At 53.6% G+C, this 26,916-nt stretch overlaps 1 protein-coding gene across 1 annotated transcript in view; it reads right to left on the bottom strand.

The window, feature by feature from the left end:
- Window positions 1-554: 554 nt before the first annotated feature.
- Window positions 555-26,916, bottom strand: part of LOC147097135 (coenzyme Q-binding protein COQ10 homolog A, mitochondrial-like) — a 40,715-nt gene continuing 14,353 nt past the window's right edge. The window contains exons 2-5 of the mRNA XM_085973007.1: window positions 24,697-24,855; window positions 20,873-21,065; window positions 15,086-15,187; window positions 555-721 (exon numbers count right to left, since the gene is read on the bottom strand). Of these exons, the coding sequence (XP_085829133.1) occupies window positions 581-721; window positions 15,086-15,187; window positions 20,873-21,065; window positions 24,697-24,855 (595 nt within the window). The 3' untranslated portion in view covers window positions 555-580. The remainder of the gene's footprint in view (window positions 722-15,085; window positions 15,188-20,872; window positions 21,066-24,696; window positions 24,856-26,916) is intronic.

Genomic DNA, 26,916 nt, shown 5'->3' with positions numbered 1-26,916 from the left:
TATTTAAACACGTATAGACATATGTGCACACACAGGGACGTGTACACACACACCCATTTACACAGGCACTTATATATACACAGGCACAGGTACGCACAGATACCGTAAATATACACACACAGCACCGCGGCTACACGTTATTGCAGTTTTTTTCCTTCCACGCCGTGATCCAAGATGGAGTCGCTGCTCAGTCGCCCGAGAGTTTAAAAAACTGTCAATTTTGCTTCGATTGTTTTTTTGTTTTTTAAAAAAAATGGAGAACAGCAACTTGGCACCACATCCCACGGAACTGAAGATGAATTAAAATCGGCAGGGAACTGGCAGCTCAGCCCCTGAAGCGGGACACTCCGGCTATCTGCTGACTTGTACAAAGTCCTCCGCCGTCCTGCGCTCAAGGGCCGTCCTAATAACGTAGGGCGCCGAATAACAAAGCCAAGAAGGTGGACGGGCAGGTTGTGCGTCTCCCCCCCCCACCCCCCCGGCGGGCTGCTTCCGACGGTCTTGCCCTGGCGCGGCCCCCGGGGGTCTAGGCCCACCACCCCCCCACAACCTCCTCACGTCTGCTGTACCGGGTCGGACATTAACTCCGCGGGATACTGGTCTCCGGACCGTAAAGCTGCAACGCTCTTCGCTCGAATGCCACCACCATCTGCTTCACCACCTGGTCGAAGAAGACTGTGGCCAGCTGAGAGTGCAGGAACGATCGGAACTCGAAGGAGATCTGGGGAAGAAGAGGGATTGGGAGAAACAGCGATCGACTGTTACCAGCACAGGACAAGGGCGGGATCTTTTAACAACATTTATACCGCGCCTTCAACATAGTAAAAACATCCCAGGGCACTACACAGGAGCGATTAATCAAAATTTAACCCCGAGCCACATCAGGAGATATTTAGGACAAGTGACCAAAACCATGGTCGAAGAGGCAGGTTTTAAGGAGCGTCTCAAAGGAGGAGAGAGAGAGAGAGAGAGAGGCGGAGAGGTTTACGGAGGGAATTCCAGAGCTGAGGGCCCAGGCGGCTGAAGGCACGGCCGACAATGGTGGAGCGATGGGAATCGTGGGATGCTCAAGAGGCCAGAATTAGAGGAGCGCAGAAGATCGCAGAGGGTTGCAGGGGCTGGGAGGGGGTTACAGAGATAGGGAGGGTTGTAGGGGGCTGGAGGAGGTTACAGAGATAGGGAGGGGTTGTAGGGGCTGGAGGAGGTTAGAGAGAGTAGGGGCCTGGAGGAGGTTACAGAGATAGGGAGGGTTGCAGGGGCTGGAGGAGGTTAGAGAGAGTAGGGGCCTGGAGGAGGTTACAGAGATAGGGGAGGCTTGTAGGGGCCTGGAGGAGGTTACACAGATATGGAGGGTTGTAGGGGCTGGAGGAGGTTACAGAGATAGGGAGGGGTTGTAGGGGGCTGGAGAGGTTTACAGAGATAGGGAGGGTTGTAGGGGCTGGAGGAGGTTACAGAGATAGGGAGGGCCGTAGGGGGCTGGAGGAAGGTTACAGAGATAGGGAGGGTTGTAGGGGGCTGGAGGAGGTTACAGAGATAGGGAGGGTTGTAGGGGGCTGGAGGAGGTTACAGAGATAGGGAGGGTTGTAAGGGGCTGGAGGAGGTTACAGAGATATGGAGGGTTGTAGGGGCTGGAGGAGGTTACAGAGATAGGGAGGGTTGTAGGGGCTGGAGGAGGTTACAGAGATAGGGAGGGTTGTAGGGGCTGGAGGAGGTTACAGAGATAGGGAGAGTTGTACGGGCTGGAGGAGGTTACAGAGATAGGGAGGGTTGTAGGGGGCTGGAGGAGGTTACAGAGATAGGGAGAGTTGTAGGGGCTGGAGGAGGTTACAGAGATAGGGACGGTTGTAGGGGCTGGAGGAGGTTACCGAGAGGGGTAGGGTTGTTGGGGCTGGAGGAGGTTACAGAGATAGGGAGGGTTGCAGGTGGCTGAAGGAGGTTACAGAGATAGGGAGGGTTGTAGGGTGCTGGAGGAAGTTACGGAGATAGGGAGGGCTGTAGGAGGTTACAGAGATAGGGAGGGTTGTAGGGGCTGGAGGAGGTTACAGAGGTGGGGAGGGTTGTTGGGGCTGGAGGAGGTTACAGAGATAGGGAGGGTTGTAGGGGCTGGAGGAGGTTACAGAGATAGGGAGGGTTGTAGGGGGCTGGAGGAGGTTACGGAGATAGGGAGGGTTGTAGGGGGCTGGAGGAGGTTACAGAGATAGGGAGGGTTGTAAGGGGCTGGAGGAGGTTACAGAGATATGGAGGGTTGTAGGGGCTGGAGGAGGTTAGCGAGAGTAGGGGCTGGAGGAGGTTACAGAGATAGGGAGGGTTGTAGGGGCTGGAGGAGGTTACCGAGATAGGGAGGGTTGTTGGGGCTAGAGGAGGTTACAGAGGTAGGGAGGGTTGTCGGGGGCTTGAGGAGGTTACAGAGATAGCGAGGGTTGTCGGGGGCTGGAGGAGGTTACAGAGATATGGAGGGTTGTAGGGGTCTGGAGGAGGTTACAGAGATAGGGGGTCTGGAGGAGGTTACAGAGATAGGGAGGGTTTTAGGGGCTGGAGGAGGTTACACAGATGGGGGGCTTATAGGGGCGTGGAGGAGGTTACAGAGATAGGGAGGGTTGTAGGGGGCTGGAGGAGGTTACAGAGATATGGAGGGTTGTAGGGGTCTAGAGGAGGTTACAGAGATAGGGAGGGCTGGAGGAGGTTAGAGATAGGGAGGGCTGTAGGGGCTGGAGAAGGTTACAAAGATAGGGAGGGTTGTTGGGGCTGGAGGAGGTTACAGAGGTAGGGAGGGTTGCAGGCGGCTTGAGGAGGTTACAGAGATAGCGAGGGTTGTAGGTGGCAGGAGGAGGTTACAGAGTTAGGGAGGGGTGTAGGGGCTGGAGGAGGTTAGAGAGAGTAGGGGCCTGGAGGAGGTTACAGAGATAGGGAGGGTTGTAGGGGCTGGAGGAGGTTACACAAACTGGGAGGCTTGTAGGGGGCTGGAGGAGGTTACAGAGATAGAGAGGGTTGTCGGGGCTGGAGGAGGTTACAGAGGTAGGGAGGGTTGTTGGGGCTGGAGGAGGTTACAGAGATAGGGAGGGTTGTAGGGGCTGGAGGAGGTTACAGAGATAGGGAGAGTTGTAGGGGCTGGAGAAGGTTACAGAGATAGGGAGGGTTGTAGGGGGCTGGAGGAGGTTACAGAGATAGGGAGGGTTGTAGGGGGCTGAAGGCGGTTACAGAGATATGGAGGGTTGTCGGGGACTGGAGGAGGTTACAGAGATAGGGAGAGTTGTCGGAGCTGGAGGAGGTTACAGAGAGAGGGAGGGTTGTAGGGGCTGGAGAAGGTTACAGACATAGGGAGGAACGTAGGGGGCTGGAGGAGGTTACAGAGATAGGGAGGGTTGTCGGAGCTGGAGGAGGTTACAGAGATAGGGAGAGTTGTAGGGGCTGGAGGAGGTTACAGAGATAGGGAGGGTTGTAGGGGCTGGAGGAGGTTACAGAGATAGGGACGGTTGTAGGGGCTGGAGGAGGTTACAGAGATAGGGAGTGTTGTAGAGGCTGGAGGAGGTTACAGAGATAGGGAGGGTTGTAGGGGGCTGGAGGAGGTTACAGAGGTAGGGAGGGTTGTTGAGGCTGGAGGAGGTTACAGAGAGAGGGAGGGTTGTACGGGCTGAAGGAGGTTACAGAGATAGGGAGGACTGTAGGGGCTGGAGGAGGTTACAGAGATAGGGAGGGTTGTAGGGGCTGGAGAGGTTTCAGAGATAGGGAGGGTTGTAGGGGCTGGAGGAGGTTACCGAGACGGGTAGGGTTGTTGGGGCTGGAGCCGGTTACAGAGATAGGGAGGACTGTCGGGGCTGGAGGAGGTTACAGAGATAGGGAGGGCTGTAGGAGGTTACAGAAGTAGGGAGGGTTGTAGGGGCTGGAGAAGGTTACAGAGATAGGGAGGGTTGTAGGGGGCTGGAGAGGTTACAGAGATAGGGAGGGTTGTAGGGGCTGGAGGAGGTTACAGAGATAGGGAGGGTTGTAGGGGCTGGAGGAGGTTACCGAGACGGGTAGGGTTGTTGGGGCTGGAGGAGGTTACGGAGATAGGGAGGGTTGTAGGGGGCTGAAGGCGGTTACAGAGATATGGAGGGTTGTAGGGGACTGGAGGAGGTTACAGAGATAGGGAGGGTTGTAGGGCTGGAGGAGGTTAGAGAGAGTAGGGGCCTGGAGGAGGTTACAGAGATAGGGTTGTAGGGGGCTGGAGGCGGTTACAGAGGTGGGGAGGGTTGTTGGGGCTGGAGGAGGTTCCAGAGATAGGGAGGGTTGTAGGGGCTGGAGGAGGTTACAGAGTTAGGGAGGGTTGTAGGGGCTGGAGGAGGTTAGAGAGAGGAGGGGCCTGGAGGAGGTTACTGAGATAGGGAGGGTTGTAGGGGGCTGGAGGAGGTTACAGAGATAGGGAGGCTTGTAGGGGGCTGGAGGAGGTTACAGAGATAGAGGGGGTTGTAGGGTCTGGAGGAGGCTACAGAGATAGGGAGGGTTGTAGGGGGTTGGAGGAGATTACAGAGTTAGGGAGGGTTGTAGGGGCTGGAGGAGGTTAGAGAGAGTAGGGGCCTGGAGGAGGTTACAGAGATAGGGAGGCTTGTAGGGGCTGGAGGAGGTTACAGAGATAGGGAGGGTTGTAGGGGGCTGGAGAGGTTACAGAGATAGGGAGGGTTGTAGGGGCTGGAGGAGGTTACAGAGATAGGGAGGGCCGTAGGGGGCTGGAGGAGGTTACAGAGATAGGGAGGGTTGTAGGGGGCTGGAGGAGGTTACAGAGATAGGGAGGGTTGTAGGGGGCTGGAGGAGGTTACAGAGATAGGGAGGGTTGTAAGGGGCTGGAGGAGGTTACAGAGATATGGAGGGTTGTAGGGGCTGGAGGAGGTTACAGAGATAGGGAGGGTTGTAGGGGCTGGAGGAGGTTACAGAGATAGGGAGGGTTGTAGGGGCTGGAGGAGGTTACAGAGATAGGGAGAGTTGTACGGGCTGGAGGAGGTTACAGAGATAGGGAGGGTTGTAGGGGGCTGGAGGAGGTTACAGAGATAGGGAGAGTTGTAGGGGCTGGAGGAGGTTACAGAGATAGGGACGGTTGTAGGGGCTGGAGGAGGTTACCGAGAGGGGTAGGGTTGTTGGGGCTGGAGGAGGTTACAGAGATAGGGAGGGTTGCAGGTGGCTGAAGGAGGTTACAGAGATAGGGAGGGTTGTAGGGTGCTGGAGGAAGTTACGGAGATAGGGAGGGCTGTAGGAGGTTACAGAGATAGGGAGGGTTGTAGGGGCTGGAGGAGGTTACAGAGGTGGGGAGGGTTGTTGGGGCTGGAGGAGGTTACAGAGATAGGGAGGGTTGTAGGGGCTGGAGGAGGTTACAGAGATAGGGAGGGTTGTAGGGGGCTGGAGGAGGTTACGGAGATAGGGAGGGTTGTAGGGGGCTGGAGGAGGTTACAGAGATAGGGAGGGTTGTAAGGGGCTGGAGGAGGTTACAGAGATATGGAGGGTTGTAGGGGCTGGAGGAGGTTAGCGAGAGTAGGGGCTGGAGGAGGTTACAGAGATAGGGAGGGTTGTAGGGGCTGGAGGAGGTTACCGAGATAGGGAGGGTTGTTGGGGCTAGAGGAGGTTACAGAGGTAGGGAGGGTTGTCGGGGGCTTGAGGAGGTTACAGAGATAGCGAGGGTTGTCGGGGGCTGGAGGAGGTTACAGAGATATGGAGGGTTGTAGGGGTCTGGAGGAGGTTACAGAGATAGGGGGTCTGGAGGAGGTTACAGAGATAGGGAGGGTTTTAGGGGCTGGAGGAGGTTACACAGATGGGGGGCTTATAGGGGCGTGGAGGAGGTTACAGAGATAGGGAGGGTTGTAGGGGGCTGGAGGAGGTTACAGAGATATGGAGGGTTGTAGGGGTCTAGAGGAGGTTACAGAGATAGGGAGGGTTGTAGGGGCTGGAGGAGGTTACAGAGTTAGGGAGGGTTGTAGGGGCTGGAGGAGGTTAGAGAGAGGAGGGGCCTGGAGGAGGTTACTGAGATAGGGAGGGTTGTAGGGGGCTGGAGGAGGTTACAGAGATAGGGAGGCTTGTAGGGGGCTGGAGGAGGTTACAGAGATAGAGGGGGTTGTAGGGTCTGGAGGAGGCTACAGAGATAGGGAGGGTTGTAGGGGGTTGGAGGAGATTACAGAGTTAGGGAGGGTTGTAGGGGCTGGAGGAGGTTAGAGAGAGTAGGGGCCTGGAGGAGGTTACAGAGATAGGGAGGCTTGTAGGGGCTGGAGGAGGTTACACAGATATGGAGGGTTGTCGGGGCTGGAGGAGGTTACAGAGATAGGGAGGGTTGTAGGGGGCTGGAGAGGTTACAGAGATAGGGAGGGTTGTAGGGGCTGGAGGAGGTTACAGAGATAGGGAGGGTTGTAGGGGCTGGAGGAGGTTACAGAGATCGGGAGGGTTGTAGGGGGCTGGAGGAGGTTACACAGATAGGGAGACCTGTAGGGGGCTGGAGGAGGTTACACAGATAGAGAGGGTTGTAGGCTCTGGAGGAGGTTACAGAGATAGGGAGGGTTGTAGGGGGCTGGAGGAGGTTACAGAGTTAGGGAGGGTTGTAGGGGCTGGAGGAGGTTCGAGAGAGTAGGGGCCTGGAGGAGGTTACAGAGATAGGGAAGGTTGTAGGGGGCTGAAGGCGGTTACAGAGATATGGAGGGTTGTAGGGGACTGGAGGAGGTTACAGAGATAGGGAGGGTTGTAGGGGCTGGAGGAGGTTACAGAGGTAGGGAGGGTTGTTGGGGCTGGAGGAGGTTACAGAGATAGGGTGGGTTGTAGGGGGCTGGAGGAGGTTACAGAGATAGGGAGGGTTGTAGGGGGCTGGAGGAGGTTACAGAGATAGGGAGGGTTGTAGGGGGCTGGAGGAGGTTACAGAGAAATGGAGGGTTGTAGGGGTCTGGAGGAGGTTACAGAGATAGGGAGGGCTGTCGGGGGGCTGGTGGAGGTTAGAGATAGGGAGGGTTGTAGGGGCTGGAGGAGGTTACACAGATAGGGAAGCTTGTAGGGGGCTGGAGGAGGTTAGAGATAAAGAGGGTTGTAGGGTCTGGAGGAGGTTACAGAGTTAGGGAGTGTTGTAGGGGCTGGAGGAGGTTACAGAGATAGGGACGGTTGTAGGGGCTGGAGGGGTTACAGAGATAGGGAGGGTTGTAGGGGCTGGAGGAGGTTACAGAGATAGGGAGGGTTGAAGGGGCTGGAGGAGGTTACCGAGACGGGTAGGGTTGTTGGGGCTGGAGGAGGTTACAGAGATAGGGAGGGTTGTAGGGGGCTGAAGGAGGTTACAGAGGTAGGGAGGGTTGTTGGGGGCTGGAGGAAGTTACAGAGATAGGGAGAGTTGTAGGGGCTGGAGGAGGTTACAGAGATAGGGAGGGTTGTAGGGGCTGGAGGAGGTTAGCGAGACAGGTAGGGTTGTTGGGGCTGGAGGAGGTTACAGAGATAGGGAGGGTTGTAGGGGGCTGAAGGAGGTTACAGAGATCGGGAGGGTTGTAGGGTGCTGGAGGAAGTTACGGAGATTGGGAGGGCTGTAGGAGGTTACAGAGGTAGGGAGGGTTGTAGGGGCTGGAGAAGGTTACAGAGATAGGGAGGGTTGTAGGGGCCGGAGGAGGTTACAGAGGTGGGGAGGGTTGTTGGGGCTGGAGGAGGTTACAGAGATAGGGAGGGTTGTAGGAGGCTGGAGGAGGTTACGGAGATAGGGAGGGCTGGAGGAGGTTACAGAGGTAGGGAGGGTTGTTGGGGCTGGAGAAGGTTACAGAGATAGCGAGGGTTGTAGGGGTCTGGAGGAGGTTACAGAGATAGGGAGGGTTGTAGGGGGCTGGAGGAGGTTACAGAGATAGGGAGGGTTGTAGGGCTGGAGGAGGTGAGAGAGAGTAGGGGCCTGGAGGAGGTTACAGAGATAGGGAGGGGTGTAGGGGGCTGGAGGCGGTTACAGAGATAGGGAGTGTTGAAGAGGCTGAAGGAGGTTACAGAGACAGGGAGGGTTGTTGAGGCTGTAGGGGGTTACAGTGATAGAGAGGGTTGTAGGGGTCTGGAGGAGGTTACAGAGATAGGGAGGGCTGGAGGGGGGCTGGAGGAGGTTACAGAGATAGGGAGGGTTGTAGGGGCTGGAGGAGGTTACACAGATAGGGAGGCTTAGATAGGATGGATGCTGAGGAGCTTTTCCCCTTAGTAGAGGGGTCAATAACTAGGGGGCATAGATTCAAGGTAAAGGGCGGGAGGTTTAGAGGGGATTTGAGAAAGAACTTTTTCACCCAGAGGGTGGTTGGAGTCTGGAACTCACTGCCTGAAAGGGTTGTGGAGGCAGAAACCCTCACAACATTTAAGAAGCATTTGGATGAGCATTTGAAATGCCATAGCATACAAGGCTACGGGCCAAATGCTGGAATATGGGATTAGATTAGACAGGGCTTGATGGCCGGCATGGACACGATGGGCCGAAGGGCCTCTATCCGTGCTATATTACTCTATGACTCTATGACTCTGGCTTGTGTGATGAAATATTCCATTCATCACTGCCTGTGACTGAGATCGGTTTCAGTGTCATTTCCCTTCCCCCAGACCTCATTGTATTGTGTACTGGAATGTGTTGTATTGTATACTGGAATGCGCTGTGTGTAGGGCTCCGCCCATACCTGGCCCCGTTTGTAAGCTAGTTCAGTCTGGCCTCAGTCTCCAGAAGGAAGACATCGCTCTCTCTTACGTGTTACGTTCTAAGTTAATAAAAGCCTTGTTTTTGTTCTGCTAACTTCGAGTCTCGGAATTATTGAGGCACATCAATTTTATTAACTTATTTTTCAACACTATGGATCAACTCCTGAAACCCGAACGTTTGGATTTGGATCAACATGCTCCGGACGCATCAGCACGCTTCAGACACTGGTTTGAGTGTATGGAATTCTTCCTGGACAATTCCGCAGCCGTCAAAGACGCTACGGACGCTGCGAGGATGAGACTCGGAATTCTGCGGAATTGGGTAAGCCACCGGGTTTGCCCCCTCATCCAAGACGCCGAGACGTACCTGGCCGCCTGCGACATCTTAAAGGCGCATTACCAGCAGCCTACGAATGAGGTGTATGCTAGGCACCTGCTCGCTACCCGCGCACAGCGACCTGGGGAATCGGTGGAGGAGTTCTTAAGCACCCTGAAAATGCTTGGCAAAGACTGCAAGTGCCGAGATGTAAAAGCCGCAGTGTCCACTGACGAGCTTGTTCGCGATGCCTTCATCACAGGCCTCAGCTCCACTTACATCCGGCAAAGACTGCTGGAAAAAACGGGGTTGGACCTGAAATAGGCTGCGGACACCGCGCGATCCCTGGATGTGGCCCAGAGAAACTCGGACGCCTACTCTTCAGCCCGCGCCGTCCACGCCGCCACGTGTGCACCGAGGGCGCCGCCATCTTGGAAGGCATCTTCCCCGCCCGACAGCCCGACACCGGCTGGGCCCCGCTCTCCCTCCAGAAGCCCTATGACAGCCGCGACGCGTCAGGGACCCAACTGCTACTTCTGCGGGCAGCCAAAGCACACCAGAAACCTGTGCCCGGCGAAAGGCACCACCTGCTTTAAGTGCGGTAAGAAGGGGCACTTCGGGAAGGTGTGCAGAGGGAACCCCGCCGGAAAACCAACCGCCGGAAAACCCGCCACCGCCGCGTGTGCGCCGTGGGAGCGGCCATCTTGCCCGACCTCGTGGGGTCCGCCATCTTGTGAGCAGACAGCGTGGACGCCATCTTGTATCGATCAGGGCCCTACAGTGGCATCGGTCACAGTGGACCAGACCAGGCCGCACCCGCTATCCAGATCAATGGTGGACATCGAGGTAAACGGGTGCCGGGTTAAATGCTTAATTGACAGTGGAAGCATGGAGAGCTTTATCCACCCAGAACTGGCACAACAACTCTCCCTAAAGGTGGTCCCTACTCAGGGTACCATCTCTATGGCTGACAAAACCCAGACGTCGACCATTCTGGGTTACTGCACGGTACAATTGTGCATTAACGGAACTGTATATGATAATTTTCAAGTATTAATCATGAAGAACCTATGTGCGAGCGTGATCTTGGGCCTGGATTTCCAGTGCAACCACCAAAGCATCACGCTCAAGTACGGTGGGTCCCAGCCGCCCCTCAGTGCGCGGTCTGGCTACCCTGAAGGTAAAGCCGCCTTCGCTATTCACGAACCTTACCCCTAACTGCCGGCCAATAGCGACCAAAAGCAGGAGGTACAGCTGGGAGGACAGGCGGTTTATCGCGACCGAGGTAGACAGGCTCCTGAAAGAGCGCATTATTGAACGCAGCAACAGCCCGTGGCGCGCCCAAGTGGTAGTGGTAAGGGGTAGCGAGAAGAAACGGATGGTGATCGACTATAGTCAAACGATCAACAGGTACACCCTACTAGACGCCTACCCGCTACCCCGCATATCAGAAATGGTGAACCAAATCGCCCAATACCGGGTGTTCTACACCATCGACCTCAAGTCAGCGTACCACCAGCTCCCTATCAGACCAGAGGACCGCCCGTACACCGCCTTCGAGGCAAATGGACGCCTCTACCAATTCCTCAGAGTCCCCTTTGGGGTGACGAATGGGGTCTCGGTCTTCCAGAGGGAGATGGACCGCATGGTCGATGACCACCACTTGCAGGCAACCTTCCCCTACCTCGACAACGTCACCATCTGCGGTCACAACCAGCAGGATCACGACTCGAACCTCGAGAGGTTCCTGAAAACCGCACAAAAACTCAACCTCACCTACAACGAGGACAAGTGCGTTTACAACACCACGCGCCTCTGCATACTAGGCAGCGTGGTGGAGAATGGGGAAATCGGACCAGACCCCGACCGATTGCGCCCCCTACGGGAGCTGCCCCTGCCCAACACTCCCAAAGCCCTGAAAAGGTGCCTGGGGTTATTTTCTTATTATTCCCAATGGGTCCCCAACTACTCCGACAAAGCCCGCCCCCTCTTGAAAGCATCCTCTTTTCCGCTCTCTGCTGAGGCCCACGCCGCCTTCAAAAGCATTAAGCAGGATATTGAGCGGGCCACGCTACAGGCAGTGGACGAGAACACTCCATTTCAAGTGGAAAGTGATGCGTCTGACTTCGCCTTGGCGGCCACCCTCAACCAGGCGGGGCGGCCCGTAGCTTTCTTCTCGAGGACCCTCCAAGGGCCCGAGATCAGACACTCCTCCGTGGAAAAGGAGGCCCAAGCCATCGTGGAGGCAGTGCGCCACTACCTAGCCGGCAAACGCTTCACCCTATTTACCGACCAGTGGTCGGTAGCGTTTATGTTCAATAATAAACAGAGGGGGAAGATTAAAAATGGTAAGATTCTTAGGTGGCGGATCGAGCTCTCCACCTTCGAGTACGACATCATTTACCGGCCAGGGGCCCTTAACGAATCCCCTGACGCCCTCTCACGAGGGATGTGTGCCAGCGCCACCGGGGATCAGCTACAGACCCTCCACAACGACCTCTGCCACCCAGGGGTCACGCGGCTGTTCCACTTCATAAAATCCCGTAACTTACCCTACTCGATTGAGGAAGTTCGGTCCCTGACCAGGAACTGCCGCACTTGCGCTGAGCGCAAGCCTCGGTTCTACCGCCCAGATAGAGCCCACTTAATCAAAGCTACACGGCCCTTTGAGCGGCTCAGCTTAGATTTCAAGGGCCCCCTCCCGTCCGTCGACCGCAATGTTTACTTCCTGAACATTGTGGACGAATACTCCCGGTTCCCATTCGCCTTCCCCTGCCCAGACATGACCAGCGCCACGGTCATTAAATGCCTCAATAGCCTGTTCGGTATGCCGAGCTACATCCATACGGATAGGGGGGCGTCCTTCATGAGTGAAGAGCTACGCCAGTACATGCTGTCCAGGGGGATCGCCACGAGCCGTACCACCAGCTACAACCCCCGGGGTAACGGCCAAGTGGAGCGAGAGAACGGGACAGTATGGAAAGCAGTCACTCTAGCTCTAAGGACCAAGGGCCTCCCTATCTCCCGCTGGCAGGAAGTCCTCTCGGCTGTGCTCCATTCGATACGGTCGCTATTGTGTACGGCCACGAATGCCACACCTCATGAACGAATGTTTGTCTTTCCCCGGAAATCCACCTCAGGCGTATCCATGCCGTCATGGCTCTCCACCCCAGGTCCGGTACTCATGCGAAGGCATGCGAGGGGCCACAAGACGGACCCTCTCATGGAGCCAGTACACCTACTCCACGCCAACCCCCAATACGCATATGTCCGGCACGCCGACGGAAGGGAGGACACCGTGTCCATAAAAGACGTCGCCCCAGCCGGCATCGACAACAACCACGGCAATAGCGGCAACGACGATCACAGCAACTCTTACCCACCCACTACTCTTTCATCACCCCCGGAAGAACACCGACCAACGGCACCCCCACCAACTACCCCTTCAACAACCCTGGCGGCACCCCCGGCAGAGACCCAGGAGGCTACCGGGGACACCCAGCCGACACCCACGGCACCGCAACAGCCACGTCGGTCGCAGAGGACTATCAAACCCCCGAACAGACTAAATCTATAGAAGGGGTGAATGTGATGAAATATTCCATTCATCACTGCCTGTGACTGAGATCGGTTTCAGTGTCATTTCCCTTCCCCCAGACCTCATTGTATTGTGTACTGGAATGTGCTGTATTGTATACTGGAATGTGCTGTGTGTAGGGCTCCGCCCATACCTGGCCCCGTTTGTAAGCTAGTTCAGTCTGGCCTCAGTCTCCAGAAGGAAGACATCTCTCTCTCTTACGTGTTACGTTCTAAGTTAATAAAAGCCTTGTTTTTGTTCTGCTAACTTCGAGTCTCGGAATTATTGAGGCACATCAGCTTGTAGGGGGCTGGAGGAGGTTACAGAGATAGCGAGGGTTGTAGGGGGCTGGAGGAGGTTACAGAGATAGGGAGGGTTGTAGGGGGCTGAAGGCGGTTACAGAGATAGGGAGGGTTGTTGGGGCTGGAGGAGGTTACAGAGATAGGGAGGGTTGTAGGGGCTGGAGGAGGTTACAGAGATAGCGAGAGTTGTAGGGGCTGGAGGACGTTACAGAGAGGGGGAGGGTTGTCGGGGCTGAAGGAGGTTACAAAGATAGGAAGGACCGTAGGGGCTGGAGGAGGTTACAGAGATAGGGAGGGTTGTAGGGGCTGGAGGAGGTTACAGAGATAGGGAGGGTTGTAGGGGCTGGAGGAGGTTACAGAGATAGGGAGGGTTGCAGGGGCTGGAGGTGGTTACAGAGATACGGAGGGTTGTAGGGGGCTGGAGGAGGTTACAGAGATATGGAGGGTTGTAGGGGCTGGAGGAGGTTACAGAGATAGGGAGGGTTGTTGGGGCTGGAGGAGGTTACAGAGATAGGGAGGGTTGTAGGGGGCTGGAGGAGGTTACAAAGATAGGGAGGGTTGTAGGGGGCTGGAGGAGATTGCAGATCGGGAGGGTTGTAGGGGGCTGGGGGAGGTTAGAGAGATAGGGAGAGGGGCGAGGAGGCCACAGATGGATTTGAAAACAAGGATGAGAATTTTAAAATCGAGGCATTGCCGGACTGGGAGCCAGTGTAGATGAGCGAGCACAGGGGGTGATGGGTGAACGGGTACACGGGGGCAGCCGAGTTTTGGATCACCTCAAGTTTACGGAGTTTGGACGATGCGAGGCCGGCCAGGAGATCGCTGGGAATAGTCAAAAATAGTCATTGAATAAAATTAATATTAGGCCCCAGCTGGAGTATTATATTCAATTCTGGGCACCGCACACTTTAGGAAGGATGTCAGGGCCTTGGAGAGGGTGCAGAGGAGATTAACCAGAATGGTTCCAGGGGATGAGGGACTTCAGTCACGTGGAGAGACTGGAGAAGCTGGGATTGTTCTCCTTAGAGCAGAGAAGGTTAAGGAGGAGATTGACCAGAATGGTACCAGGGGATGAGGGATTGCAGTGACGTGGAGAGACTGGAGAAGCTGGGATTGTTCTCCTTAGAGCAGAGAAGGTTAAGGGGGAGATTGACCAGAATGGTACCGGGGGATGAGGGACTTCAGTGACGTGGAGAGACTGGAGAAGCTGGGATTGTTCTCCTTAGAGCAGAGAAGGTTAAGGGGGAGATTGACCAGAATGGTACCAGGGCATGAGGGACTTCAGTGACGTGGAGAGACTGGAGAAGCTGGGGTTGTTCTCCTTAGAGCAGAGAAGGTTAAGGGGGAGATTGACCAGAATGGTACCAGGGGATGAGGGACTTCAGTGACGTGGAAAGACTGGAGAAGCTGGGGTTGTTCTCCTTAGAGCAGAGAAGGTTAAGGGGAGATTGACCAGAATGGTACCAGGGGATGAGGGACTTCAGTGACGTGGAGAGACTGGAGAAGCTGGGATTGTTCTCCTTAGAGCAGAGAAGGTTAAGGGGAGATTGACCAGAATGGTACCGGGGATGAGGGACTTCAGTTACACGGAGAGACTGGAGAAGCTGGGATTGTTCTCCTTAGAGCAGAGAAGGTTAAGGGGGAGATTGACCAGAATGGTACCAGGGGATGAGGGACTTCAGTGACGTGGAGAGACTGGAGAAGCTGGGATTGTTCTCCTTAGAGCAGAGAAGGTTAAGGGGAGATTGACCAGAATGGTACCAGGGGCTGAGGGACTTCAGTTACACGGAGAGACTGGAGAAGCTGGGGTTGTTCTCCTTAGAGCAGAGAAGGTTAAGGGGGAGATTTAATAGAGATTTTCAAAATCATGAACGGTTTTGCTAGAGTAAATGAGAGACTGTGTGCAGTGGCAGGAGGGTCGGTAACCAGAGGACACAGATTGAAGATAATCGGCAAAAGAACCAGAGGGGGAGATGAGGAGAAAATGTTTACGCAGCGAGTTGTTGTGATCTGGAATGCGCTGCATGAAAGGGCGGTGGGAGCAGATTCAATAGTAACTTTCAAAAGGGGGAATTGGAGAAATACTTGAAGGGAAAAATTCACAGAGCTACGGGGGAAAGAGCAGGGGGGAGTGGGACTAATTGGAGAGCTCGTTCAAAGAGCTAGTATAGGCACGATGGGTCGAATGGCCTCCTCCTGTCCCGTGAGATTCCACCGATTCCAAAAAATCTGGCAAACACAGGAGGTGCTTACCGAGAAATCAACGGTGCAAGTGCGCGGGTAGCCGGGAATGCCGGGGCTGAACCGCCAGGCGGTCTCCAGGTGGTTGAAGAGTTTCCCGTCTGTGCACACCGCCTGCGGGGAGAGAAGGTAGATCAGAGCAAAGCAGGACTTGGCTGCTGTGGTAAACCACTGTTACCGTTCACAACCGTTCACTATTGTTACACTGTTATCACTACACAAGGTTACCTCTTGCCACGCACGCTGTTATACCTAGGCATACCTCAGCTGACTCCGCCCATGGCTCCGCCTGCTTGCCCAGGTATAAAGGTGACCGCTTGGCTAGTATTCTTCCTTGTTGGAACCGATCACCCACGAGGGTGGGCTCTGTTATTTAGCCAATAAAAACCTATAGTTACTATCTTAACTCGTCGCTTTTCATGGAATGAATTGATAGGTACATCAATTTTATTGGCTAAATAACTGATAGGTATATCAGCTGCACACCTGGCCCACGCCCCCCAGCCTCACACGCTGGACACCGAACCCAGGCCCCCGTCTCCCTGGTCCTTTGCTGTTTGAATATCGTGGGGCCTGAAGGTTTGGCCGCTGTTGGCGCCGTCGCTTCGTTAGTGGGTCAATTCCAAATCAGAAACACCCAGGCCCATTAGTATCGGAATATCCCCACAAAGCCTTTCCATCATCTGCAAGGCACAAGTCAGGAGTGCGATGGAATGCTCTCCATTCGCCTGGATGAGTGCAGCTCCAACAACACTCAAGCAGCTCGACACCACAGAAACATAGTGTAGTGTATGTGCCTTTAAGAGCCCCATAAGTGCTGTAATGCCGGTAATGGCCACTCGGGCTATATAAGCCTGTATATTGTGTTATATCCATTAGTACCCCTCCAGACTTTGCTTAGTAAACACCTATGAACCAACTCCTGTCTTCAGTGTCTCTATCAACACGCGAACACGACAGTGGCGACGAAGTGGAAACGGACTTACCTACAATTCAGCAGCACCTCAAGGACATCGATTCCTCTGGCGTCCAGAAGAATCAAAAAGTGAAAGAAGCTGTTGTTTCACCAGCTGGCCAAGCTGGTGGCAGGTACTGCGGTGATCCTTCCTGGGCGTCAGGCTGGGGCTCCAGCGGCTGGCTCTACAGCTGGGCCAAGCAGCGAAAGCGGAGGCAAGCAGTAACAGACGGGGAGGGAGCACTTGGGAGACGGCCGCGGCTGCAAGCAGGTCAGCATTCAGGCCGACAGAGAGAGTCCGGCGGGAACGAGTCTCCAACTGTAAATAAATAAATAAAAAGAACGGAAACCGCGGGAAACAGCGTTGTCATCGGCAGCAGCGGCGGGAAACGCCATATCTTTTCTGCAGAAAAGAAAAGCGCGGGAAGCGCCATATCTTTTCTAAGATGCCTAATTCTGGCAATATTGATGCTTTTGATAACGAGATAGAGGATTGGACCACATGTGGAAAGAATGGAGGTATATTGCACCGCAAATGGAATAGAAGATGAGAAAAAAGCTTCAGTACTTCTGGATCTAATGGGCGCAAAGACATACAAGCTGTTACGAAACTTAATCACTCCAGCCGAACCGATGGACAAGAATTTTAAGGAGATTGTTGATACCCTACACTGCCAATTCGAGGCAGGACTGGCAGATTCTCTGCGAGACAAATTCGTCTGCGGTCTCCTAAGTGTAGGAACACAAAAAAGGCTATTTTCTGAGAAAGATTTAACACTGGACAAGGTTTTCAGTGCAAGAGGAGCTGCAGAGATACAGCAAAGGCCACAGGACTTCGGCACCCATGAAATGACACGGGGTTTCGAGAGATGTTATCGCTGCGGCAGATCCACCCATAGTGGAATGTCTACCAGTAACAAATTCTGCCATTGAAAGGGAAACGAGAAATGACCCGACTCTCACGGGTCTACGATTTAACAGTGAAGGGATGGCCAGCACATGGCGAACCACTGTTGCCAGCATTCTCGCAAAGAGGAGAACAGCTGTCAGTGTGCCGAGGAACCTTGATGTGTGGATCCAGAGTGGTGATTCCACCCAAACTCCAGGATAAAGTGCTAAAGGAGCTTCACGAGGGGCATCTGGGTGGAGTGAAAATGAAGAACCTAGCCAGGGCGTTTATATGGTGGCCAGGTATCGATGGAGACATCGAAGAAATGACCAAGAGCTGCCTAGGATGCCAGAAGGTCCAAAACGCTCCACCACAAGCCCCTCTACATCCATGGGAGTGGCCCTCATCTCCCTGGCAAAGGGTACACATCGACTTTGCTGGTCCATTTATGGACTCGATGTTCTTAATCGCAGTTGATGCACACTCCAAGTGGCCGGAGGTAATAAAGATGTCCTCCACCACCACGGAAAAAACCATCACAGTATTAAGGACCATATTTGCCAGGAATGGGCTGCCGGAACAGATCTGTTCTGATAATGGACCGCAATTTGTGTCCGAAGAATTCAGGAAGTTCTTAAAAAACAATGGGGTTAAGCACTACATGTCCGCCCCATACCATCCCGCCACCAATGGATTGGCTGAAAGGTTTGTCCAGACCTTCAAGAAGGCCATAAAGGCCATGAGTAATGAAGACATAAAACTTCAGCACAAGGTGGATAACTTCTTGTTCGCATACAGGAATGCAACACATTTACCAACCAAACTCCTGCCATGATGTTCTTCAATAGAAACCTAAGATGCCGGCTGGATTTGGTCAAGCCCAACATCAGAAGGGACGTGGAGAACCGGCAGTTTCAAGGCATGAATGAAAGGCCAACTAGAACCTTCCAGATAGGTCAACAAGTTTTGGCCCGGGACTACCGTACCGAGAAATGGCAGCCTGGAACTATCTGCACACGACTAGGACCACTGATGTATACCGTGGACATCGGAGAAAGCATAATAAGGCGCCATGCTGACCAAATCATAGAGTCATCCGAAAAGGGACAACCTACACCACAACTCTATACGCCGAACGATGAAGTAGAGATACCCATATCTACCTCCGATCCGGTGATACTGGAACCCGATGAACCCGACACTGGCATTCAAGCCGAATCAGCCTTGCCAAAAGAACCTACTACACCACCAGAAACTACGACACAACCGAGGCGTTATCCGGACCGAGTCAGGAAGCCTCCAGAGAGACTGACTTATAATTCATTAACTACAGCAATGTGTATATTATTTTTCTTATAACATGTCATTAATAATTACTTAAAATATGATGTACTGGTTAGCTAAAAGGGGAGGAATTGTAGTGTATGTGCCTTTAAGAGCCCCATATGTGCTGTAATGCCGGTAATGGCCACTCGGGCTATATAAGGCTGTATATTGTGTTATATCCGTTAGTACCCCTCCAGACTTTGCTTAGTAAACACCTATGAACCAACTCCTGTCTTCAGTGTCTCTATCAACACACGGACACTACACATAGAAGATAGGAGCAGGAGTAGGCCATTCGGCCCCTCGAGCCTGTTCCGCCATTCAATGAGATCATGGCTGATCATCCAAATTCAGTACCCTGTCCCTGCCTTCTCCCCATATCCCTTGATCCCTTTAGCCTTAAGAAATATATCCAACTCTTTCTTGAATATATTTAAGGAATTGGCCTCAACTGCCTTGTGTGGTAGAGAATTCCACAGGTTCACCACTCTCTGGGTGAAGAAATACCTCCTCATCTCTGTCCTAAATGGCTTACCCCTTATCTTTAGACTGTGACCCCTGGTTCTGGACTCCCCCGCCATCGGGAACATCCTTCCTGCATCTAGTCTGTCTAGTCCTGTTAGAATTTTATAGGTTTCGATGAGATCCCCTCTCAATCTTCTAAACTCCAGTGAGTATAAGCCCAATCGACACAATCTCTCCTCATACGTCATTCTTGCCATCCCAGGTATCAGCCTGGTGAATCTTCGCTGCACTCCCTCCATGGCAAGAACATCCTTCCTCAGATAAGGCGACAAAAACTGCACACAATACTCAAGGTGTGGTCTCACCAAGGCCCTGTACAACTGCAGCAAGACCATCCAGGACAAAGCAGCCCGCTTGATCGGCACCCCATCCACCACCTTAAACATTCACTCCCTCCACCACCGGCGCACCGTGGCTGCAGTGTGCACCATCTACAAGATGCACTGCAGCAACTCACCAAGGCTTCTTCGGCAGCACCTCCCAAACCCACGACCTCTTCCACCTAGAAGGACAAGGACAGCAGGCGCATGGGAACACCACCACCTCCAAGTTCCCCTCCAAGTCACACACCATCCTGACTTGCAAATATATCGGCTGTTCCTTCATTGTCGCTGGGTCAAAATCCTGGAACTTCCTCCCTAACAGCACTGTGGGAGCACCTTCACCACACGGACTGCAGCGGTTCAAGAAGGCGGCTCACCACCACCTTCTCAAGGGCCCAAGCTAGGAGATGGGCAATAAATGCCGGCCTTGCCAGCGACACCCACATCCCGTGACTGAATTTAAAAAGGGGATATCTGAAAATTAAACGGACGGGGATTCAGACTTTACATGGAGGTGCAACATTTACGGGCTCCCCGTATTTAGTCGGAGCTCAGTGGGTAGCACCCTCACCTCTGAGTCAGAAGGTTCTGGGTTCAAGTCCCACTCCAGAGACTTGAGCACAAAAATCTCAGGCCAACCCTGTCGGAGGGGCAGTACTGAGGGAGCGCCGCACTGTCGGAGGGGCAGTGCTGAGGGAGCGCCGCACTGTCGGAGGGGCAGTACTGAGGGAGCGCCGCACTGTCGGAGGGGCAGTACTGAGGGAGCGCCGCACTGTCGGAGGGGCAGTACTGAGGGAGCGCCGCACTGTCGGAGGGGCGGTACTGAGGGAGCGCCGCACTGTCGGAGGGGCAGTACTGAGGGAGCGCCGCACTGTCGGAGGGGCAGTACTGAGGGAGCGCCGCACTGTCGGAGGGGCGGTACTGAGGGAGCGCCGCACTGTCGGAGGGGCAGTACTGAGGGAGCGCCGCGCTGTCGGAGGGGCGGTACTGAGGGAGCGCCGCACTGTCGGAGGGGCAGTACTGAGGGAGCGCCGCACTGTCGGAGGGGCAGTACTGAGGGAGCGCCGCACTGTCGGAGGGGCAGTACTGAGGGAGCGCCGCACTGTCGGAGGGGCAGTGCTGAGGGAGCGCCGCACTGTCGGAGGGGCAGTACTGAGGGAGCGCCGCACTGTTGGAGGCGCAGTACTGAGGGAGCGCCGCACTGTCGGAGGCGCAGTGCTGAGAGAGCGCCGCAGTGTCAGAGGGGCAGTATTGAGGGCGCACCGCACTATCGGAGGGACAGTACTGACGGAGCGCCGCATTGTCGGAGGGGCAGTACTGAGGGAGCGCCACACTGTCGGAGGGGCAGTACTGAGGGAGCGCCGCACTGTCGGAGGGGGCAGTACTGAGGGAGCGCCGCACCGTGGGAGGGGCAGTACTGAGGGAGCGCCGCACTGTCGGAGGGGGCAGTACTGAGGGAGCGCCGCACTGTCGGAGGGGCAGTACTGAGGGAGCGCCGCACCGTGGGAGGGGCAGTACTGAGGGAGCGCCGCACTGTCGGAGGGGCAGTACTGAGGGAGCGCTGCACTGTCGGAGGGGCAGTACTGAGGGAGCGCCGCACTGTGCGTGGGGCAGTACTGAGGGAGTGCCGCACTGTCGGAGGTGCTCAGTTTAATGTCTCAGCCGAAACGCGGCAGCTCCGACAAAGGGCGAAGTCAGAGTTCAATTGTTGGTGAGAAAGGGCGAGGTCGAAGATTAACCGTTGACACTGGGTAATGTACAGATCAAGCCGGCGCCCGTACCTTGACTAGGTGTGGCCGTATCATTGTAATGACCGACGTGTATCGCTCCAGTATTGGGGGGAAGCCAATCTCCAGCTGCGCCTTCGCGTGTCCCGTGCGTTTCATCAGAACGACCGAACGTTTACACCAGGGCACAAAGTTTTTGTAGTCCTCCACGTTGGCCACGACATTGTACATCTCCTGCATGGCATACCTAGAAAGAAAGAACGAAAGACTTGCATTTCTCCAGCACCTTTCACCACCTCAGGATGTCCCAAAGCACTTCACATCCAATGAAGTACTTTTTTTTTTGAAGTGTAGTCACTGTTGTAATGTAGGAAATGCAGCAGCCAATTTGCGCACAGCAAGCTCCCACAAACAGCAATGTGATAATGGCCCAGAAATTCGGGTCGGGGGCTTCCCGCGGGTGCAAGCCCCCGACCTACACTTACCTTGCGCGCCGGCAGTTGAAGCCTGGACCTGCGTGGAATTCCTCTCCGTGGCCTGGCCCAGCTGCCGGCGCGCTGTGCTTGCGTGTCCCAGGGGCGTAGTTAGTGCGATGCGTCCCCTGGGATCACGTGAGCCATGGGCAGCCAATCGGAGGAGGGAAAAGCCCATTCATAAGATTGACAGAAAGACCTGTCAAAACTTATGAATACTCCGGCCCCAAAACAGTAGTTAACCTTCAAATAATTTTTTTTGTTTTTTTAAATCACTTTTTAAATAAACTATAAATAACATTAAATAACTATTTTAAACAATAATTTAAATTTTTGAAAAAAATTTCATAACAAACAGGGCTAAAAATAAACTTAACTTACTTTAAAGTATTTAAAAAATAATAAACCTGTGGAAAAAATGTTTTAATTTTAATTAATTGACCACTTACCTTGTAAAAAGCAGGCCTTACGCCTGCTTTTTAAATGTGTAAATCCTACAGGCTTAACCTCACGTGAAAACCTGCAAAAAAAACCTAAGTTCAAAGCGCACGCGCAGCCTCCCCTTCGTTCAGAGGATCGGAAGTGCCGGTTTCTCGCGCATGCGCTGTGCATGCAAGAAACCGGCACTTCCATCGGGTCCACGCATGAGTACCCCGTGCATACTCAGGCGTTGGGACCCGAATTTCTGGGCCATTGACCAGATAATCTGTTTTAGTGACGTTGGTTAAATATTAGCCCAGGACAACGGGGTTAACTCCCCTGCTCTTTTTGGGGATGTAACTGGTAAAATAGATAAGGGAGAACCAGTGGATGTGGTGTATTTGGACTTTCAGAAGGCTTTCGATAAGGTCCCACGTAAGAGATTAGCGTGTAAAGTTAAAGCACATGGGATTGGGGGCAAGGTATTGACTTGGATAGAGAACTGGTTGGCGGACAGAAAGCAAAGAGTTGGAATAAACGGGTCGTTTTCCGAGTGGCAGGCAGTGACTAGTGGGGTACCGCAGGGATCGGTGCTAGGACCCCAGCTGTTCACAATATATATTAATGATCTGGACGAGGGAATTGGATGTAATATCTCCAAATTTGCAGACGACACAAAGCTGGGTGGGAGGGTAAGCTGTGAGGAGGATGTCGTGAAGCTCCAGTACGATTTGTACAGGTTGGGTGATTGGGCAGAAACATGGCAAATGCACTATAATGTGGATAAATGTGAGGTTATCCACTTTGGTAGCAAAAACAGGAAGGCAGATTATTATTTGAATGGCAATAGATTGGGAGAAGGGGAAGTGCAAAGAGACCTGGGTGTCCTTGTGCACCAGTCGCTGAAGGTAAGCATGCAGGTGCAGCAGGCGGTTAAGAAGGCAAATGGTATGTTGGCCTTCGTAGCAAGAGAGTTCGAATACAAGAACAAGGATGTCTTGCTACAGTTGTACAAGGCCTTGGTGAGACCTCACCTTGAGTGTTGTGTGCAGTTTTGGTCACCTTACCTGAGGAAGGACGTTCTTGCCATGGAAGGAGTGCAGCGAAGATTCACCAGGCTGATACCTGGGATGGCAGGAATGACGTATGAGGAGAGATTGTGTCGATTGGGCTTATACTCACTGGAGTTTAGAAGATTGAGAGGGGATCTCATCGAAACCTATAAAATTCTGTCAGGTCTGGACAGACTAGATGCAGGAAAGATGTTTCTGATGGCCGGGGAGTCCAGAACCAGGGGTCATAGTCTAAGGATAAGGGGTAAGCCATTTAGGACTGAAATGAGGAGGAATTTCTTCACCCAGAGAGTGGTGAACCTGTGGAATTCTCTGCCACAGAGGGCGGTGGAGGCCAGTTCATTAAATATATTCAAGAAAGAGTTGGATGTATTTCTTGAGGCTAAAGGGATCAAGGGATATGGGGAGAAGGCAGGGACAGGGTACTGAATTTGGATGATCAGCCATGATCTCATTGAATGGCGGAGCAGGCTCGAGGGGCCGAATGGCCGACTCCTGCTCCTATCTTCTATGTTTCTATGTTTCTTTGAATAGTGGCCATGGGATCTTTAACATCCACCTGAGAGAGCAGATGAGGTGCCAGCTTAACGTCTCAACCAAAAGACGGCACCTCCGACAGTGCGGCACTCCCTCAGTACTGCCACTCCGACAGTGCAGCACTCCCTCAGTACTGCCCCTCCGACAGTGCCCTGCTCCCTCAGCACTGCCCCTCCGACAGAGCAGCGCTCCCTCAGCACTGCCCCTCCGACAGAGCAGCACTCCCCCTCCAACAGAGCAGCATTCCCTCAGTACTGCCACTCCGACAGTGCAGCACTCCCTCAGTACTGCCCCTCCGACAGTGCCCTGCTCCCTCAGCACTGCCCCTCCGACAGAGCAGCGCTCCCTCAGCACTGCCCCTCCGACAGAGCAGCACTCCCCCTCCAACAGAGCAGCATTCCCTCAGCACTGCCCCTCCGACAGTGCAGTGCTCCCTCATTACTGCCATTCCGACAGTGCCCTGCTCCCTCAGTACTGCCCCTCCGACAGTGCCCTGCTCCCTCAGTACTGCCCCTCCGACAGTGCAGCACTCCCTCAGTACTGCCCCTCCGACAGTGCCCTGCTCCCTCAGTACTGCCCCTCCGACAGTGCCCTGCTCCCTCAGTACTGCCCCTCCGACAGTGCCCTGCTCCCTCAGTACTGCCCCTCCGACAGTGCCCTGCTCCCTCAGTACTGCCCCTCCGACAGTGCCCTGCTCCCTCAGCACTGCCCGTCCAACAGTGCAGCACTCCCTCAGTACTGCCACTCTGACAGCGAGGCGCTCCCTCAGCTTACTGCGTGGCCGCGCACCTTCGGGGAACATTGCCCATCACCTCATGACATTATAAGTCACACCCCTTCCTATACATCCCAACTGCACCGTGTGAAGTTTTTGAATAATAACAGTATTCTGAATTTAGCTTGTGTACACAGTTGAACATTTGAGAACATAAGAAACAGGAGCAGTAGTCGGCCAATCGGCCCCTCGAGCCTGCTCCGCCATTCAATCAGATCATGGCTGATCCAATCTTGGCCTCAACACGACTTTCCCGCTCTCTCCCCAGAACCCTCGACTCCCCTGTAGTTCAAATATCTGTCAATCTCCGCCTTGAATATATTCACTGACTCCGCCTCCACAGCTCTCTGGGGCGGAGAATTCCAAAGATTCACGACCCTCCGAGAAGAAATTCTTCCCCATTTCCATCTTAAATGGGTGACCCCTTATTCTGAAACTATACCTCGATGAGGTCTGCCCCCGCCCCCCCCAACCCCGCCTTTAACCCCCTTCTCTCCGGTTTATTGTGACCTCTGCCCTTTACTTGTTCCTGCTGCCTTGACCCACCGACACTCCCAAGAGGAGCCTGCAACCGGTCCTCAACCAGTTCAAGAAGCTCACCCAAGTATCCGCCTCTCCGCGTACTCTTTCCTCTTGTTGGTTAGCGGCCCGGGAATGTTGAAGATGGTTCTCGATGCTTGTGCCCGACCCGTGGGCCTCCCAGCTTGTTGATTCTTGGGTCCTCTGCTCACCACCAGGGTAACACAAGATGCCAAGTGTCTGGAGGAAAACATACGGAATGATCACCGTTAGTGCTAAACAAAAATGCCTTGTGTTTACAACAACTACACGCATTTATACCGCGCCTTTAACGTAGTAAAATGTCCCAAGGCGCCTCACGGGAGCGTAAATCAGACAAAAGTTGACCCCGAGCCACATCAGGAGATATTAGGACAGGGGAACAAAAGCTTGGTCAAAGAGGGAGGTTTTAAGGAGCATCTTAAAGGAGAGAGAGAGAGAGAGAGGTGGAGAGGTTTAGGGAGGGAATTCCTGAGCATAGGCCGCAGGCGGCTGAAGGCACGGCCGCCAATGGTGGAGCGATGGAAATCGTGGGGATGCTCAAGAGGCCAGAATTGGAGGAGCGCAGAGATCTGAGAGGGTTGTAGGGCTGGAGGAGGTTACAGAGATAGGGAGTATTATGTCCGTGTGTAATTGAGACACGGACTGCAGGAGTTGGTTACAACAGGTGTTTACTGAGTGGAGACAAAACTGGAACTACTATGCAAAGTTACTACACAGGCTTATATACAGGGGTGGTCACTACTGGTACTGCAGTATACAGGGGCTGCAGAATATAGTTCCTTCTGCAAAGTACATACACTACAATTCCTCCCCTTTTAGCTAAACAGTACATAACATTCGATTAATAATTAAATAACATATTTACAATTGCAGTTGTCATATACATTAGCTGAAGTTAAGCAATTATAAGTTCAGTCTTTGAGGAGGCTTCCTGATTCTGTCTGGATAACGCCTCTTTGGGGTATCAGGTTCTTCTGGCAAGGTTGAGTCGGGATCAATGTCGTTGTTTGGTTCGTCTGCTTCCAATATTACCGGTTCTGCGGTAGCTGCAATTGGTACTTCGGTTTCATCACCAGGTGTATTGGATCGTGGTGTGGAATTGACGTTTTCCAGTGACTCTAGAATCTGGTCAGCATGGCGTCTTACAATGCTCTCTCCAACGTCCACGGTATACATTAGAGGTCTTTGCCGTGTGCAGATCGTTCCTGGCTGCCATTTCTCTGTGCGGTAGTCCCGGGCCAAAACTGGTTGGCCTATCTTAAAACTCCTGGTCGGCCTTTCATTCATATTCTGAAACTACCTGTTCTCCACATCTCTTCTGATGTTTGGCTTAACCAAATCCAAGCGGCATCGTAGTCTTCGATTGAAGAACATCATGGCTGGAGTTTGGTTGGTAACCGCATGTGTCGCATTCCGGTAGGCAAACAAGAAGTTATCCACCTTGTGTTGTAGGGGTATGTCTTCATTACACATTGCCTTGATAGCCTTCTTGAATGTTTGAACGAACCTCTCAGTCAATCCATTGGTGGCTGGATGATATGGGGCGGATGTGTAATGCTTAACACCATTGTTCTTTAAGAACCTCCGGAACTCTTCAGACACAAACTGTGGTCCATTGTCAGAGCAAATCTGTTCAGGCAGCCCATTTCTGGCGAATATGGTTCGTAAGACTGTGATAGTTTTTTCTGTGGTGGTTGAGGACATTTTTATTACCTCTGGCCACTTTGAATGTGCATCCACCGCAATTAAAAACATCGAGTCCATAAATGGACCAGCAAAATCAATGTGCACCCTTTGCCATGGAGATGAGGGCCACTCCTATGGATGTAGAGGGGCTTGTGGTGGGGCGTTTTGGACCTTCTGGCATCCTGTACAGCTCTTGGTCATCTCTTCGATTTCTCCATCGATTCCCGGCCACCACACAAACGCTCTGGCTAAGTTCTTCATTTTTACCCCTCCCAGATGACCCTCATGAAGCTCATTGAGCACTCTATCCTTCAATTTGGGTGAAATTACTACTCTGGATCCACACATCAAGGTTCCTCTGCACACTGACAGCTGTTCTCTTCTCGGCGAGAATGCTGGCAACAGTGGTTCGCCATGTGCTGGCCATCCCTTCACCGTTAAATCATAGACCCTGGAGAGTGTCGGGTCATTTCGTGTTTCCTTTTCTATGTTTGCATTCGTCACAGGGAGACACTCGACTATGGTCAAGTGGAATATCTCCACAGGATCAACTGCAGGTGCTTCTTCCACCGT

Source organism: Somniosus microcephalus, chromosome 33 (genome assembly GCF_052327205.1).
Source record: "Somniosus microcephalus isolate GS21.2 chromosome 33, FLI_Smic_1.0, whole genome shotgun sequence".
Lineage (NCBI taxonomy): Eukaryota > Metazoa > Chordata > Chondrichthyes > Squaliformes > Somniosidae > Somniosus > Somniosus microcephalus.
The sequence above is the reverse complement of the archived record's forward strand: the minus strand, read 5'-3'. Positions and strand labels throughout refer to the sequence as shown.